A 17,280-nucleotide genomic window follows, 5' to 3' on the forward strand; every position below is an offset into this window, starting at 1 on the left:
ACAAGTGCTATAAAGTTTTATTAACTCGGGTCATACTGAAACTTTTACAAAGCTCCATTTTTATTTCAGAGGTTGAAAACAACAGGCGACGCAAGCAAACACTCAACTGACGGTGACGGCTGCTCGCGCTTTAAAACTGTTGACCTTTAACCTTGGGCGAACTCCTCCTAAACTCTCCCCTCCTCCCCCTCCTCCCCCTTCCCCCGTGTCTGCCGAGGCGGCGACCGTCCCGCCGGTTCTCGTCCGCGCGGGCTGCTTCGAGTTCCCGGCGCCCTCGAGAGCGGGCCGGTTCACGCGCGGTGACGCCTCCGCCCCAGGGCCGACTAGGACTGGAGGTCGGCTGCTGTGGAGGTGGAGGCGGAGGCGGAGGCGGAGGTGGAGGCGAAGCCGGGGTCCGACAGTCCGACGCCGGCGGCCGGCCGGCCGTCCGCGGGGGACGGGCAGCTGCAGGAAGTGATGCAGGGCCCGGGCCACCTTCTCCGGACAGATGTTGTAAACGGGGTGAGTCGGAGCCTAAAAAACAAAAACAAAACAAAACAAAACAAAAAAAAACAAACAAAAAAAAAAAAAAAAAAAAGGGAGAACGGGACGAAAAGAAGACGTTTGTTAACGTGTTTAAAACCTTCATTTGTCAAGTCAGGTCCACTTTATTTATGAAGCGCCTCCCATTGCAAAATTGCAATACAAAATTTAATTTATTTTTTTATTTTTTCAGGGACGGATAAAAGAAAGACGAGTTAAAAAAAAAACAAACCACCGTGTCATAAGATCGTTCGAAGATTGTGAAAGATTTGTTCACTCTTTATTTTCAGCTGCAGCGGCCCGGTTTCTCTTGTGCTGTGGGTGTAATTATAGTTTCACTATTACTCATACAGCACGTCTTAACAGCAACTTCGCGGTAAATTGCTGCCTCTATCCATCGAGACTTGATATTAATATGTATGCAGGAGGGGGTCGGGAGGGGTGAATGGGGGGGGGGGGGGGGGAGGACTTACTGCAACCAGCTGTAAGTGCCAGTAACACAACAGGAAACAGGAAAATAAAACTAGAAACCGACTTGCACTTGCGTCTTCGTGTGTAAACCACGCGTCACCCGTCTTGCTTCGTCAAGCGCGTCTTTCCGAGCCCCCGCTCTCAATTCGACCCGAGCACGCCGGCTGCGCTGGAAAAACGCGGTACATTTGATAACAAATGACAGAATCGCGCTTTCTTTTGCGTTTTAAATGGGTCAACAAATAAACGGACTTCCACAGCAACTGAGTTAAAATCGCCCTAAAAAAAAAAAAAAAAAAAAAAAAAAAAGGGACGCGGGGTGCCGTCGGGCTCCGACGCGAACCGAGTCGCTCTTCCACTCGGTTTAACAGCAGATCATCTTATTTCTGAATTAATCGACCCTCCCCCCTCCTCCTCCTCCTCCTCCTCCTCCTCACTCCCTCCCGGTCGCTGCTGCGTCCTCACCAATCTGTTCTCCTCCTTGCCGAGGATCATCTCGTGATGGAGGTCCATGTTCCCGAAGTGCTGCGCTACGGAGAGGCCGCTCAGGCAGTAACACGTGTGGTAGAAGTCTCTGGACCTGCGCACAGCCGGACACGACACAGGACAGAGACACGCATCAATGGTGTCCCAACCACACCAACGCCCTGTGGTTGCGTATGGCCGTGTGTGTGTGTGTGTGTGTGTGTGTGTGTGTGTGTGTGTGTGTGTGTGTGTGTGACCAGATGGTGTGGTACTGACTTGCCAGGTTTGTCCAGAAGGCCCCCTGTTGGGTTCTGACAGCACAGGAGGATGTACTCCTGCAAGGCCTGCTGCTCAAACATCCACCGCTGCCGACTCAGCGCCGACTCTCCTGCACGAACACAGTTCAGTCGCGGACCCAAAGAAAGAAAGAAACCCCCCCCCCCCCAAAAAAAAAATAAAATATATATATATATATATCATGTGACAACACAACCACAGAGACACTATTCATCATTCGTTGTTTTCAGTTCTTGTTTCTAAACAGATCAAAACACACAATAAGGAGAACCTGAAAGTGTTTATTTGGAGTTTTGAAAGGGGGGGGGATGTTAGAAAATAATTAATAGAAATTTTAATTCCGGGTGAAAATGGACTCAAAAAGACTATTTTCCCCCAGTAAATATTCACTATTTAATTAAGTCTTGTAGCAGAAAACTCCAACTTTAAAAGAGACGAGGACATCGTTTTATAGCTACTCTCCACATTAAAAAAAAAGAAAAAAAAAACTTTTAATGAAGCAACCGGTTCCAGTATATTAGTTCTTGCCAATTTAATAATTATTACAGGGCAGAAGCCCAAAGTGACTTTGCATCAATATTCATTCAGTGCAAAGTCTTAATTCTTCCAACAAATTTGATCCACTACTTTCTCATTATGAGGCACCAGGAGAACTTTGAACACTTTGACTTGCAAACGATTTAAATTTTTTTTTTTTTTTTTTAGATAATTTTGACATAAATCCAAATTTCGTTGGTTAGCTGAGGCCATTTTCTTCATAGGTTGGTGGGAAAAGAGGAATTCTGAAGATTGAAAGTGTTATTAGAACATTCATTTCTCCATGATACGCGAGGTTTCTTTCTTTTTCTTTAATAAGCAAAAGTTTAGAAGTTACAATCTGGAAGATTTCCGTTTTGTTCTCTTTGGCGGCCCCTGTGGCGATAAACGGTAACTGCGGCTGTCATTTTGGACTTCACTGACCAGTAATTTGTCATTATATATATATATATATATATATATATATATATATATATATATATATGTATATTAATTACAGCAAATGGAGGGTCTTTTGTCAGTGTCGTGTGGAGACACTGACTGAAATGAAACTCTTCAAGACTGTAACTCAAAACGTCACAAATCAAATGTACCTTCTTTGAATAAGGCTCTGTGGAGGAGAGGCAAGAGTCCAGCTTGCCAGAAAGAGTAGCAGCCGTCCACCAGTTTATTGCAGCGGCCTTGGAAGCCTCCTTCGAATCGCATCTGTCTGCTGACCACCCAGCGCTGAGGACGGAGATGGACGACGAGTTAAAACGACGCGTCGCACCAAAAACTTTCTGAGGATGTTTAAACAAAAAAAACAAAACACCAGAGGAGGTGGTGGTGGTGGTGGTGGTGGTGGTGGAGCCGTAGCAGATTTTGTTTTTCCCCGTTTCTCAAAAATGGGCCGGAATTTGCAATATCGTTGCCTACGGAAACTGCCAACTGGGGACACATCCAGTCCGCTCAGCTTTGGATTGAGTAATTATGGGATATTGGGTTTTTATTACCAGCTGGGGGTCCGGGCTGCCCGAGGACGGGCGAGGAGGGACGTTCAGCTTGTCCGCGTTACTTCGAGGACTTTATTTCGGCGACCGATGGAGGGAAAACTTAAGTGCGCGCGCTCGTCGCAGCTTCACACAAACGGCAGTTTCAGGGGAGGAGATACACCGATCAAATGTAAAACATCTGGACATCGCAGCCTTTGGACATTTGGTAAAGTGTAAAAAAAAAAAAAAAAAAAAAAATGCAGGAATTAGCTGCTCATCTACTCGTCGCGTGCAAATATCCTCACGTTCAAGGGTGTTTTTTCAAAATAAGAGTCGTTTCCTGTTGACATCTCTTTTTTTTACGCAAAGGCACGTTGCGTCAGAAATGCTTCACGCAGGCTACTTTTGAGTTGCATTTCACTTTTTAATTTGACCAGAAGAGACCAACGTGTTACTTCCTCTTTACCTGGTTATTACGTAATCTCGTCCTCCTGCAACACCCTTGTTGTTTCTCAACGTCAAAAGCGGCAGCTGGCACTAATAATGCAGGTTTTTAATTAACGGAATTCGCTAAATGTGCTTCTTCCCACTTCAAAGTGTTTTTGAAAGGCCCTAAAAAAAATAAATAAAAAAAAAAAGAAGACTTTTAGAGGTTTTATTTTCCTCACTTGGATGTTGTTTTGAGGCTTTGTACTAAGTTTCCAAGGAGAAACAGGTCGATGCTCATCGAGAGATTGTTAACAGTCCCCGACGGAAATTAAACTTTACTGGGTAAAAAAAAACCAGAACAAAACAACGAGGCCACGTGAATCTCAATGTGAATCTTTTTTTTTTTTTTTCTTTTCTCAACATTAATGATTCATTCATTCTCTCTCAGATGAAAATGGGACTGTTCTTTTTATGCAGTGACTCATCCTTACAGCACCGAGCGGAGGACAATTTCACGAAAGCCATTTTTGTGCACGCCTACTCGAATGCTGCAGAATTTGAAAATGCTCGTTGAAAGAATATTTATATAACTGGGACCTCAGAAACGTACGAGATGCATCATCAATGTGATGCCGTTTTGTTATTGGACGTGTTTTCAGACGTGTCTGCGGATCAGATGAAATGATAAAACCCTACAATAATGGTTGTAAATAATCATTATTGCATAATATGTTGATTTTTGTTTTCATCAATTGATTGATATTTTTTTATTTTGGAATTTCTTCATATCATTTTTGGGGAATTTTGCCTTTGTTAGATAGATATGTTAGGAAATAGAGCAGCGGAGTAACGCGGAGTAAAGATCCCGCCGGCCGGGAATCAAACCGGGGGACTCGCTGCTGACGGGAGTTTGTGTCGCCAGATTGATTGACAATTAAGCGGAAAAAACGGTAATTACAGTTTAAAATCTTCAAAATGCCCGTTTTGTCCGATCAACGGCACAAAAACCCCCCGCAGGAGTATTTATCCCACTGAGATATGGAACGGGGGGGGGGGGGGAGTGGCCACTGTGGAGGGAAAACGACTGCAGGGCTGCGAGCTTGTTCGAAGGGAGAGAGGCATTTTATTGGTCTGCTGGCAGGTGAGCTTCTCCGACCTGTCGCATGCAAATTTAACTTCAGCTGCACAGGATTTGAATAGAGGCGCCAGGATGGCGACAGAAGGGATGGCGGTTGCTGTGTATGCTGATTCTTAACGCGAGCCGTGTTTTTGCTTTCAGTACGAGATAAAAAAAAAAAAAAAAAAAAAAAAAATGCTGCAGGCTCCTAGTGACAGGCTCATCTCTCTTTTTTTTTTTTTTTTTCTTTTTTCTTCCAGATAACCTGAAGCCGTGTCAGCAAGCATGTGCCCTGCTACCGAATCGCCGAGCACGACTTGAACCCTCCGCCCATAATAAAGCCCCGAGGCTGCCGTTCTCACCTTCTGCTGCACCGCTACAGGGAACTCTCCCGAACGGTTGCTGCACGAGCTACTGTAGAGAAACTGATGTAAACGTTGTCCTCCGATACGCAAAAAAAAAAAAAAAAAAGCCTCGTGGCAACATAAAGTAATGAAAAAAAAATATAGCTCACAGCTCCATCTGTAAGTAGTTTTGCAAGACAGAACTCGCCACTGAAACGCAAGGAAAATGAATGTCGGGAGCAGGACACCAGTCTATCTGAGACAGCGGGTCCTGGACTTTTTTGCAAGAAAATAAGTTCTTATTTAATGTTTCATACAGTTCAGTTTCCATTTTTTTTTTTTTTTTTTTTAAACGATGAAAATCGCCAGTTTAAACGTGTTGGAAAAACGACGTCAAGTTAAATCTGCCGTTTTGCTTTCATCGGGTTTGTAATTTGATGTTTTCAGAATGCGTGGGGGGCATTTTGCGTTTTATTTTTTTTTCGGAAATCAATTTGGCTGAAAAATGTCAAAAATTTGGGTCGTGAATAAATGACCGAGGAAACAGGAGGCTCCCGAGACGAGACCAGAGGAGAATCATAGATAAAAACCAAAAAAAACCAAAACAAAACAAAACAAAAAACAAGCTCGGTATTGATAGCATCTTTTTGTTGTTGTTTTTTTTCCTGTCTGAACTCAGGCCAAGAACAACCCGAGGTTACAGAATGTGTGTGTATCTCAATAGAAACGGGGAGGCGGGGCTCACCAGCAGGGCTTTGAGATCCAGCATGTGTTCTTTGCCGAGGATGACGAGGGCGGCGGTGCCGCAGAACGTGTAACCGCCGTGCGCCTCCAAACCTGGAACTCCGCTCAGACCGCCCTCCCAGTTCTGACACCTGGACACACAGGAAACGCGCACTAAAACATGCAGATAAAAACACCGCCCGGTTTCTGGAGAAACAGAGGAAGAACAACAACAACAACAACAACAACAACAACAACAACAACAAAAAAGGCCTTTAATAATGAACTACTGGACCGCTGTGGTTCTCTTGTCGTACCTGAGGATCCAGCTGGTCGTGTCCTCAAACAGTTTAGATGTGAGGATGTTCGTGAGCGATGCGACGGAAGCTGCACAGTACGCGCTCCTGTAAAAAAAAAAAAAAAAAAAAAAAAAAAGGAAAGAAAAAAAACAACAACACGATAGAGATCAACAAAAACAGATGTGGGTGAGCAGGAAGTCGGTTCTTGCTCCACTTAAGCGTCATCTTCCAAGAGCATTGAACTTTTAGACTGCCGGCAGACCAAACATAAACACATTTTGCCGTCTGCGTTGAACAAGTCGTTTTGTCGAGCGTCTTCGGCTGGAACGCGTTTTTGTTTTCCTCCGCCGGTCAAGAGACCGTGAAGCTCGGAGAACTAATAGCGCATCAAAGAATTCAGGGGGCGGGGTTAGTCGTCATTTATTATTAGCAACGAATCCCTTGAAGACACCCGCTATCGTCTGTATCTGAGACCTCTTCGTTCCTCGGCGGAACAAAGTTTGAAAGTATCAAAAAGTCACAAGTGGGCCAAACTGATGGCGTTTTTAAAAACGGATTTCCTCATTAAAAGGGTAGTTTAGTAACTTCAGCGGTAAAAACACAGACTCGTGTCTCTGAGCATGCTCAGTCACGTCACAGACTACAAATAAAGTCATACGTTGACTTACATTTTGGTTAGCTGGAAAAATCCATTGTTTTTTTTTAGGGGTTTTGTTGATAATAATAAAGAAATATATTTACAACACTGTTATTATGGGAAAAAAAAACAAATATAGCACTCTTGCTATTTTAAAGTTGGGAGCATTTCTCTGTCGGTAAAAGTGTTTCGTAAATCTCATTATATTGATCTGTATATATATATATATATATGCTTTAAAACCTAAAAAAAAAAAGTAAATATATAAAATATGGGACCTTTAAACGTGCTACAAACCATTAACAGACTTCATTTGATTTATTTGGGACTATTTTCAGCTGTGGATTAATTCACATTAAATTCTAATATTGGCAGCAGCAGGGCAGTATATGTGTGATTGACTCAATAAGCTAGAGTGCACATGTCCATGGTAATGAAAGAATGTGTTTTTGGATAACGGAGGTCTACGGCTCCGATGAGTCGGCTATTTCAGGCGTTTTTCTGCGCAAACAATAGCTGTTGGACGAATCAAGTAAGTGTCGTCTTTTGTGTTTCCATAGGATTTGTTGAAAATAAGAAAAACGTAGAATATCACCTGATTTGTAGTGAAATGAATCGTGTCTTTGCTTCTTCTCAGGCCAGTAAAACCCGTTGAAGCGCACTCGATTCACTCAGAAATTAAAACAAGGCCGCCTTTTCTTTTAAAGTTTTTTTTTTTTTTTTTTTTTAAGGGACAGCAACTGACAAGCAAACCTGTGCGAGAGGAAAAGAGTTGAAATAATACGTAATGACGGCTCAACACCGATTGGCTGGCAACAGATAACGGGCTCCCCTGAGAGCAGAAAAAGTAACTTTGACTTTTGAGGTTCTTTGTTGAAACAGACGACGGTTCCTCAAAGCTGCTTATTAAAGAAAAAACGACGACAACAACAACAACACAGCCACACAAAGCAGGTTCAAAGAAGAAACCCTGCCCACCCCCCGTCCCCTCCCCTGTGCACAGTAACTCGAAGGGCAGAAATCCTCCGTTATGCAAGAGAGAGTATTTCTGCTCTTTACTATCAACACCAAAGAGCAACAAAAGAGCACAAAAAAAAAAACCACAAAGGAGAGGGAGATAAAAGGGGAGACGTGGTCTTTAAAAATGTCCTACTTAATAGGGGAGAACACAATGTGCAAAGTTGGCTGTAAAATACACAATAATGAACGTGGGCACAAAATGTTCTTTCAGTGAGGAGGATGCTGCATGTTTATATTTTGCTGATGTATGGATTTTTTTCTTCTTTTTTTTTTAAAAAGCAAATTCTAAACCAGGAGAGGAAACAAAAACAAACAAAAAGAAAGGGGACGGAGGGTGGAGGAGGGCTCTCACCTGACGTCCACCTCCCCTCCGACGTGCATCACAAACGAGCCATCTGGCTGCTTCACTGACCGTAGGAAATCTTGCAGCTTCTCCCTGGAGAGGGTCGGCGCAGAGGGAGAGATCAGTTGATTGGAAACAGCAGGAGATGCGGCACATATGAGGAAGAGGAGGAGGAGGAGGAACAGGGACAGAGCGAAAGAGAAAGGGAAGCAAAATGGAGCAGTGGCACCGCTGCAAATTTACTAAAGCCGCAATGTAATGTCAACACCTGCTGACTAAATCTGCCGCACGGCAGAGCAACACGAACCACAGCTCGACTGTAAACACGAAATTGATGCAAACAGCGTCTGTAAATGCTCTTATCGTAAGCTGCTGGTTAAATAACATTCACATGAGCGTGATATGTCTGTAATGAGCTCCTGCAACTGTAAGAAGGCTGCAGCTGTTATGGTGTAGTAGCACTGCAGAGAAATTCAATCACACTAATTGGGAGCGATTTAAAGGCATAAATTATGAATTAAAAGCCTCTAATTTCAAGGTCGGAAATGCGAAGATGGTTTACATTAGAATTTGTGGCCATTAAAGTGATATAATATAAATTAAAAGCCTTTTGATTAAAGGGTTTTATGAATTGAAGCCATTTGAATTCAAACTGTATGACAGGTCAGAGGCAGCTTTTCATTCTCATTGGATCTGACTGAGGACACGATGCCCCGCCTACCTATACGGGAAACCTAACAACACCCCGGGCCTGTCAATCAAACAGACATGCCCCCAAGCATGCTTCTCTCTGAGACCTAATATCTAATTAATGATGTTATTTTGGGAAACACCAAAAGAACTCTGATCAGAGGGAGTGAATATAAATAATGACTCCAAGATGATTTGAGGAAAAAAATATATTGACTTTGTATTTTATGACAGAAATTGAATGGGAGTCAATTGGAGCACACAGGTTTTATTTTTTTTTTTTTTTTTTAGCCAGACCCTGGTGGCCCTCGGTGGTATTGCACTTTAAAAGCACTTCCACATTGGCTTCATATTTCAGACCTGAAGTCGACATCCAATTTTATATACAGTCTGTAGTCTAAACTAAGTAAAGATAAAGGAGTATAATAACAAAACAATCAACTGGACCGGTGCACGTTTTTGTATTTGCACTACAGTGGTGGTTTTATTTGGTGAAGTACGGGACAGAGGGGTGGGGGACGTCGTGTGCTCATGACCGTACCTGTTTATAACATTATAGGCCTCTTCTGTGCCGATGATGCAGAGGGCGTTGACAGCAGCGTAGGTGGGTGCGAGGTGGGCGTGTTGCCCCGGACCCCCGGCGAACCCGCCTGTCGGGCTTTGACAGCGAGCCAGAAACTGACATACACTGGAGAGAAAACATCAAGAGGTTATGAACTCTTATTTTTCCTCATTGTGCTGATAAGACAGACGCCATTAAGAGCAGTTGAATGTGACTGAAATTTCTGAAACATCAGACAAACAAAGAAAAAAACCTTTCTTCCATATTTGATTAGTGGCATTAACTAATTATATAACCAACATGGGGGGGGGGGGGGGGAATCGTTTTCCAGTCGTTGCATCCTAATCGGCATAAACCTTTGGTTCATCTTCAAACTCCTTGAGCAGCCAATAACCTTTGACCACCAGACGCACCAAAACCGCACCGCAACTGCATTTCTAGGTAACAACTTTCGTAACCAAGAAGAAATCCAACTTTTGTTTTCTCTCGGGACGGGAGCGCCGGTTTCTTCCTGCGTTTGTTCCGTTCTTCAACCCCCGGCGTGTTCCCTACGTCAGTCTTTCCTCTCCGCCGCGTGACCTCCTCCTTCGAATCTGCTGTGGGTTGCATTGTTGCGAATCCTCGAACAGGGCCGGTCGTGTTTGCGCGTTTGCGCGTCTGAGCACGCCGGCTGGCACCGTCTCACGGCAATAACGAGCGCGTGGGTCGGCGGCCCGCGGCGTCGCTGCCTCGCCGGCGTGGTTTGCAGAGTGCTGCTTTTCTGACTGGCGGTAATTTAGTCAATTTTTGGTGGCAATAACAGCGATGCCGTCTGAAGTGGTGTAAAAAAAAAAAAAAAAAAAAAAATTGTTGCGCTATTGTGCTCGTTACTGTCATTACTTTTCATCCTCATTATCGGTCAGGGAAAAACGTTCACCTCTCACTGCTTCTGACATCAACACATCGCTGTTTATTACTGCGAGCGGTCCATTGCAGAAGGAAAATGGAAATGAATTGTTGCTGTTATGGAAACAACAAGGAAAGGATTTAACCATTAAAGCCCTGGGCCACACTGGCCAGTATGATGCTGCAGCGAGACCTTCATATTATTTTATGTTTGAATAATTATTTAAGAGTTACACTTTTAAGTAAACCTTACATTTTAATTTGTGGCGCCCCGGAGAGGAGACAATTCTTTGTGATGTTACAGATGAGAATTTATAGCCGCGTCTCCATCCGTGGTACACTTGTGTGTTAGTTACTTGCCTAGTGTGTGAATCCCAGCGCAGCGTCGGCCTCTGCCGCTCTGCACTTACCGGACATAATCACCCACCGACATATCTGCCGGTTAATTTGGTTATTTCGCCGAAAAATGTATGTTTTATGCGCACGATAAAGCTGCTGATGGCTTCTATCCAATCACAGTAAGGCGCTGGCTCGTGGATGTTTATCCCTCGTGTTTTCCACGGCCGCCGCAGTTGGAAAATAGTCGGAGGTCCTTCCCTTTTCCGCTACGTGGCCGAGATGGCGACCGTGCGCCGGGTTGAATAATCAGGATGTGGACTGGAACGAATACACCGTCCTCGTACTCACTGTGCAGTAAATACAATTAAAACGTAATGTCTGCACGTGTATTATCATATTGAGATATATTACGCACGTGTGGGACATTAAACGACTACAATTATTATCGAATTGACATGTTTGCATTGCAGCACTGTTTGCTTTGCTGCGCTAATTATGAGAATTATACAACAGCAATAAATAATGGAAAGTATTTGGCCGTGTGGAGGCTTCATCTGGCACCAATTGGGCCACTGGTTGTAGAGTCTTTTATGTGTGTGTGTGTGTGTGTGTGTGTGTGTGTGTGTGTGTGTGTGTGACTCACTCGGAGGCGACAGCAACAGGAATGGGCTCCTCCAGTAACTCCAGACTGTGAAGAATCCAGAAGCAGAGCCACGGTCTGCTAGCATCCAGACACTACTCTCTCACACACACACACACACACACACACACACACACACGCACACGCACACGCACACGCACACGCACACACACACGATCAAAATGGGCATCAGATGACCAATTATAGCAATAAATGAGACAGTGGAATCAGTCAGTCGGAGACAGAAAGGAGGGAAAACAAGTCCGCGGGGCCGAGGAGGAAAATGACAGAAACATACATCGCACACAGGTTTTCTACGGCTGGTAAATATATGGCCGTGTTTAACATTTATGACGCAAACAGCACAATTATACATTCTTACGCGGAACCATGACCCAGTTGTTGTTTTACCCGATTCTTTACAAAGACTGCAGTCATGTTTAATCAAACGTACACAGCAGCTACGCAAACTGAAAGTCAATGCGTTTCAATGTTTTTCTGTCTTTACAGGGAAAAAAAAACAAAAAACCCTCTGAAATGATGAAGACACATCAGCGTGTTACTGAGCAGGAGGCACGCAGATGCTTTTCTCTGTCCTTTACCGCGAGAGTAGAAAAATGGTGCACGCAGAAAAAAAACAAAAAACAAACGGTGACTTTCCCCGAGAGGAAACAAGCTTTTTTTTTCTTTTCTTTTTTTTTTTTTTTTAGCAGTATTTTAATTTGAAGCATAACGAGCCAATCAGGCAGCGATCGAGCAGCAGCAGCGGGAGTTACTGTCCTGCAGGTCAGCCGCGGGCGGGACTGAAGAGGAAGTGATGAAAGCTCTGCGTGGACGTGAGCCGAGAAACAGGGAAACACTTCACGTGTCGTCGGGTCCGCGAAAACACAACGTGTCCGCTTTGCACGTACACAATATCCGCATCGCGAGTCGTGTGTTTCCTATTCGTTGGAAGTGCACTGTACCTCGTAAGCATCTGACAAGTTACGCAAGCCCTTCTTGAGATATTGGTAGTGCTGCTCCCGCAGCAACGTCGGCCTGGGGAACAAACACAGGACGGGAAGATCAATTACAAACAGGAAGCAGCTTCGATGCAACAGAAATAAATATCACGTCCGACCTAGAGTTAAAACACAAGTGGAAAAGGTTTTTTTTTAATGTTTGAAATAATAAGTTGTCCCCCGGGCAGCAGAAAATCTGAGCAACACAGACGAATGAAATCATTTCCCGACGAGGCTGTGCCGTCGTAACGCTGTTTTTTTTTTTAATTCCCTGGTATGTTTCAGGTATTTCAGAGCCTCCGCAGCCCGATTAGTGGCTCCTTTGCTTTTTTTCCTCCTTATGTTTTAATCACTTTCTATTAACAGGAGAGTATTATGGTCTGTCCTCATTAGAATCTAAAAGGAAAGATGCATCGCTTTAATCGTCATTATGTGCGTGAGTGCGCGGCAGGAAGTGGCGTTCAGCCTGCTTGTGCATCAGCCTTAAAAAAAAAAAACCACGCTGGGGGAAGACGGTTACACCTCTAATCTCAAGTCTTAAACTGAGCAGAAAAAAAAACACCCTTAAAAGAAAAAAGAAGAACAGAGCTACTGACATCTTCCATTTGTTCTTCTGTTTGTCGTACATCTGCATCGGATCCCGGCAGATACGTCTGCTTTAAAAATTCACATTTGTATCGGTGTCGCTCATTCAACTCCCAATATTCAGCTGATCGTGTAATTGGCATTTTTTTTTATGACTTGTGTAATACCGCGCGGGGTGTTTGTGGTCATTTTTAGGATTATTTAAACACTTTAGGAAAGGATATGGCAACACAAATTACACCCGCAGGGTTTAATTCTGATCATCTTCAGTCTCTTTATTTATTTCCTCCGCTAAAATTGTTGGATTCACGACCACGGCCCTGGAAGCAAATACACATTTTCTTCTCGTGTTTCTGTCGGGGGGGGGGGGGGGGGGGGGGGGACCGCAGCTGCTTATCAGAAACCTCTTTCTCCCTCCTCGTGTTTCCTGCCTCTCTCTACAATGTCAACTGGAAAACGAAAGGGAAAGTACACACAAACAGAAACTACGAGCAGCAGCAGAGTTTCAAGGCTCCAGTTTTCTTAGTGAGGGCAAAAAGATCCATAATAAAAGAAACGCTTTAAGTGCTTCCCGTACCTGGAGTAAAATCGATATAAATATTTGCTCCTGACCGGAAGCGCCTTTAAGCACTTCGACAGATTGAAGACTAACCATCTCCACCACTGTTTTCAGTTTGTTTGTTTGTTGAATAACAGAAAAATCAACCAACCTGATTCTACATGAAACTCTGTGAAAAGGTGTAGCGCGGGTCAAACAAGAACCTCGTTCATTCTGGCACCGATCCGACACACACAAAGCAGAGGCCTGAGTTATTTTCCCCTTTCATTAGGGGACAGGGCACTTGGCCTGCCGCATGTCATACATCTTTAAATCCAGTAGATGGCAGTAAAGTTCAATAGCGACAAAATAAAAGTAATTTAAAATCTACATTCCCAGGAAGCAGTAATCCTCCGGGGATACACGTGTACCTGCTTTAGCTTAACACAGCCAGCAGCTGTTATGGAGCATTCAGGGACATCGAAAGCTTCAGGTCACCACAAACGTATTTCAACACTAATAGTTTTGGAAATGTACCCAGACATGCTCAGCTGCTGCAGTTGCAGATATGCACATCAAAGTGGCCTGTTGGCCTCGGTGGAGATCAGCACACTCCGACTGTCCTTCTAGTTTCAATGCTGTTGTCAAATTAGAAGAAAGAATAAACTCACTGCCTGTTTTGTCATAAAACTGCTTAAATTCAACCTCCACTTGTTCTGCACCAGTATTTGTTCCTGTAAATGTCTAACAAAGCTCTTTATGTTTGGCAGATGTGGGTGGAAATATGTCAAATTATTTATTAAAAACCAACATCGAATAAACGCATCGGAACAGTTAAACTGCTGCAAAAAAAAAATACGGTAGGAAAAACAAAAAACAAAGGTCAGATGTCTTTTTCTCATGTGAGAAAACTGCAATTAACCTCTGAACTGCCTCTCATTTTAACTTTCTTTCAAAAGTTGAAAACTAACTAACTAACTAACTAACTGTGTGTGTTCAAGCCCGAGTCTGGGTCAAAGCACAGAAAACATCAAACAAATCACGACTCAACCCAAGACCTCTGCTGATTACTGCCGTTCATTTTCTTATAGTGCCAAACACCCCCCCCCCCCCCCCCATTCAGGACATTCAGGTCCGGCGGTTGTCATAGAAATGAGATGAGTCACCCCGTTGAGAAGTGATGACAGCTGATAGCAGAAGCAAAGTACGTGGGCTCATCAACGCGCCATTTAGACGACAGCCGACGTGCGTCGCTGTGTGGTCGCCTCTGCTGGCGCACAGCGGGCGTCTGTGATCACAAACTGCCACAGACAAAAAAAAAAAAATAAGCGGAGTTCTTGGAAACGCCTCACAAAGGCCGGAGACGCGCTGGACCCGACGAGAGTCCGGCGGACGGAGGATCGCCGTCGCTGCGGCGACACAAAATACGACCTATTTTGTCGACGCGGTCGCCTTTCTCGCCGCAATAGAGATGCCTCTGAGATGCGCTGAATTGACGTCAGAGCAATTTAGCGTTCTCGACCGCACGTGATTACCGCAAGAATACCGATAAAGCGCCAAATGTCAGATTTAAATACAAAACTGCTTCATTTTCTGTCTTTTACAAATACAATTCCACCTTTCTTCAAAGAGTACTCGGACAAATTTGCATCACGCTTCTGTAACACTGTCTGACTCATAAAGTACTTTTTTTTGTATTCGGCCAAACCCGGGTGTCCACTTTACCCACAACGCAACTCAACACCAACATTCAGAGAAATAAATATTGTATTGTAATCCCAAAACATAGAAAATGCTATTCTAGCGATAACTTCATATTACATTTAAAACTGAAATAACTCATTTATTTTTGACGATTAGAAAATACAACTCGTTTGTTCACCAGTCCTTCAAAGAATATCAGTTGTGTAACTTTGAGCCAATTTAATACCATTTTAAATGTAGTTAATATCTCAGCGCCCAAATCTTTAATCGGACGTTTAAAAGTATTTTGTCTTTTGAGAGCAGAGAGAATAAAAACAGGGGAGTAATAATAATAATAACAATAATAACAATAACGTCGGCAGGGAAGGGTTTTCGTGTCGGACATCAGCACGACCGGATCAGCACCAGAACATGAAAAATGCTGAGTGTGAAGATCATGTGGATTAAAAAGGAGAAAAAAACAAAAACACCTTCCACCAATGAAGAAAACAACAACAACAAAAAAAACAACTCAAGACAAACTTCTCCAATCTCAGCCAGCGTCTTTGGCTCCATTTACTATTTAAGGAAGTTGCTATAATAATTCAACAATAACTCTGCAGCGCACAGACAGTGTAGATACTCACTGTGGTAAGCTGTGTATTTGCTTGTAAACGTTGATGACTTCTTCGATGCTTCGCTCCACTTTTTTCTAGACGGAAAGAAAAAGAAAAAGAAAAAGAAAGCACAAAGCGTGGTGAAGTAACCGTGAAGGTCAGTCTGAGGGCGAACATCTTCAGCAGGAGGCGGAGGCCTGGTGTTTTGGTGTTTTGGTGTTTGGTGGGCGCCACCTTGGGCAAAGAACACGCCCCGAGAGGAGGAGGGGTGGCGGGATGAACGACGTCACGTGAACGCAGCATCCAGCAGTGGACTTTATTTCAGGTGTTTGTTTCTGACTCGATCAGTTCCGGATGAACTGAAATCACACGACGACTGAAAGTAAAGACCGCAAAAAAAAAAAAATGCGATACGGAGCTTTCTTTTTTTCTTTCTTTTAATTTGATTTATTTCCAGAAATGCTTCTTTCGGTAAACTGTCAAACAGGTCGGTGAGTTCTTTCTAACTTAATCTCATTAAGGTTAGCCATCTTCAGGATGAAGTTTGCCGACTCGGACCGGACGCAGCGGGCTCACCGATCGCTATTTTAATGAACGGGGTTGGTAATTAAGATCATTTAAACTCCAGAGACAAGTCAGGTGAAGCCCCTGTCACACTTTCTTGTTTTTAAACCCTCCTCCTCCTCCATTAGCGCACCGACGAAGCTAATCTGCGCCGCCGCTCACCTGCTCCCCTGAAGTCACCGTCTCCACCCCGTCGTCCGGTAACATCTCCGCGGAGTGGTGCTCACTGAAGCACCGCAGGGGGGTCGGCATGCCGTCCATGGCGGGTGATCGGACCGTGCGTGTTGGGGGGGGAGGGAGAGAAACGATAACGTCAGCGCTGGTAGTTTGTTTTGATTGCTCGCTCACTTCCCACGGACACCGCTCGTTTCCTGCTGAGCTTCAAGTGGGCGGAAACCACGTGGTTGTTTTTTTTTGTTTTTTTTTGCCGCTTACGGCGCCTCCGAGGGGACAAACTTCTTCGATTTCGCTTCACGTGAAGTTTTTACCGTGATATACTAATTTATAGTGTTTGTAAATTGTAATTTAATCCTCTGTGTGTTTTAATAGTGACGTCGAAAGAGGCAGTGAGACTTATTTCCACCGTAGGTCTGAGTCCACCCAGGCGCGCACACGAGTACCGGAAATGGGGCAATTTAGCTTTCAAAATAAACCCTCAAAAGTCAGCTGAGGTAAAACTGGTCACCTTAGTTAAGGTTCAAATGTACCAGCTTGGTGGATTTCAGGGTATCATTTGCTGTCAGGCTCCTGTTGCCTTCAGGTTCCCGTTAAAGGCATTGCATGTTATAGATACAATAGGTTAGGTTAGGTTAGGTAGTTACTTTATTAATCCCCGAGGGGAAATTTTTTCACTACAGCAGCATACAGAAGCAATAAGATAATAATAGAATAATAAAATAGCAGCAAAATAGCAGTAAAAAATATATAAAATATAAAATGCACAGTATATACAGTACAGTATATATCTATATATATTATATACAAACAACCAAGAAACACAG

At 43.8% G+C, this 17,280-nt stretch overlaps 2 protein-coding genes across 3 annotated transcripts in view; one reads left to right on the forward strand and one right to left on the reverse strand.

Annotated features, from left to right (window-relative positions):
- Positions 1-16,664, reverse strand: fntb (farnesyltransferase, CAAX box, subunit beta). Of its 2 annotated transcripts, none has more exons than XM_069161620.1 (12): positions 16,442-16,664; positions 15,746-15,810; positions 12,257-12,329; positions 11,295-11,386; positions 9,407-9,553; positions 8,245-8,268; positions 6,194-6,280; positions 5,899-6,028; positions 2,886-3,018; positions 1,735-1,846; positions 1,459-1,573; positions 1-513 (listed from the first exon to the last, which is right to left on the reverse strand). In XM_069161620.1, exons 1-12 carry the CDS (start codon positions 16,538-16,540, stop codon positions 103-105), a joined length of 1,488 nt encoding a protein of 495 aa, XP_069017721.1. In that variant the 5' UTR covers positions 16,541-16,664; the 3' UTR covers positions 1-102. The 2 variants fall into 2 exon arrangements, with proteins under 2 accessions (XP_069017721.1, XP_069017720.1); XM_069161619.1 differs by having other exon boundaries at positions 8,185-8,268.
- rab15 (RAB15, member RAS oncogene family) overlaps positions 16,114-17,280 on the forward strand; it is a 17,321-nt gene continuing 16,154 nt past the window's right edge. The window contains exon 1 of the mRNA XM_069161622.1: positions 16,114-16,206. The gene's annotated coding sequence lies outside the window, so the exon portion shown is untranslated. The remainder of the gene's footprint in view (positions 16,207-17,280) is intronic.

This window comes from Embiotoca jacksoni, unplaced genomic scaffold (assembly GCF_022577435.1).
Source record: "Embiotoca jacksoni isolate LCO1_2020_lvr unplaced genomic scaffold, fEmbJac1.0.p SCAF_29, whole genome shotgun sequence".
Classification (NCBI taxonomy): domain Eukaryota; kingdom Metazoa; phylum Chordata; class Actinopteri; family Embiotocidae; genus Embiotoca; species Embiotoca jacksoni.

Bases quoted from the DNA above. Each gene is read 5' to 3' on its own strand.
- fntb (XM_069161619.1), bottom strand. From the start codon at position 16,540: ATGGACGGCATGCCGACCCCCCTGCGGTGCTTCAGTGAGCACCACTCC. The intron at 11,387-12,256 runs GTACAGTGCACT...GTGAGAGAGTAG, and splicing joins ACTTGTCAGATGCTTACGAG to TGTCTGGATGCTAGCAGACC. The intron at 8,269-9,406 runs GTACGGTCATGA...GACCCTCTCCAG, and splicing joins GCCTATAATGTTATAAACAG to GGAGAAGCTGCAAGATTTCC.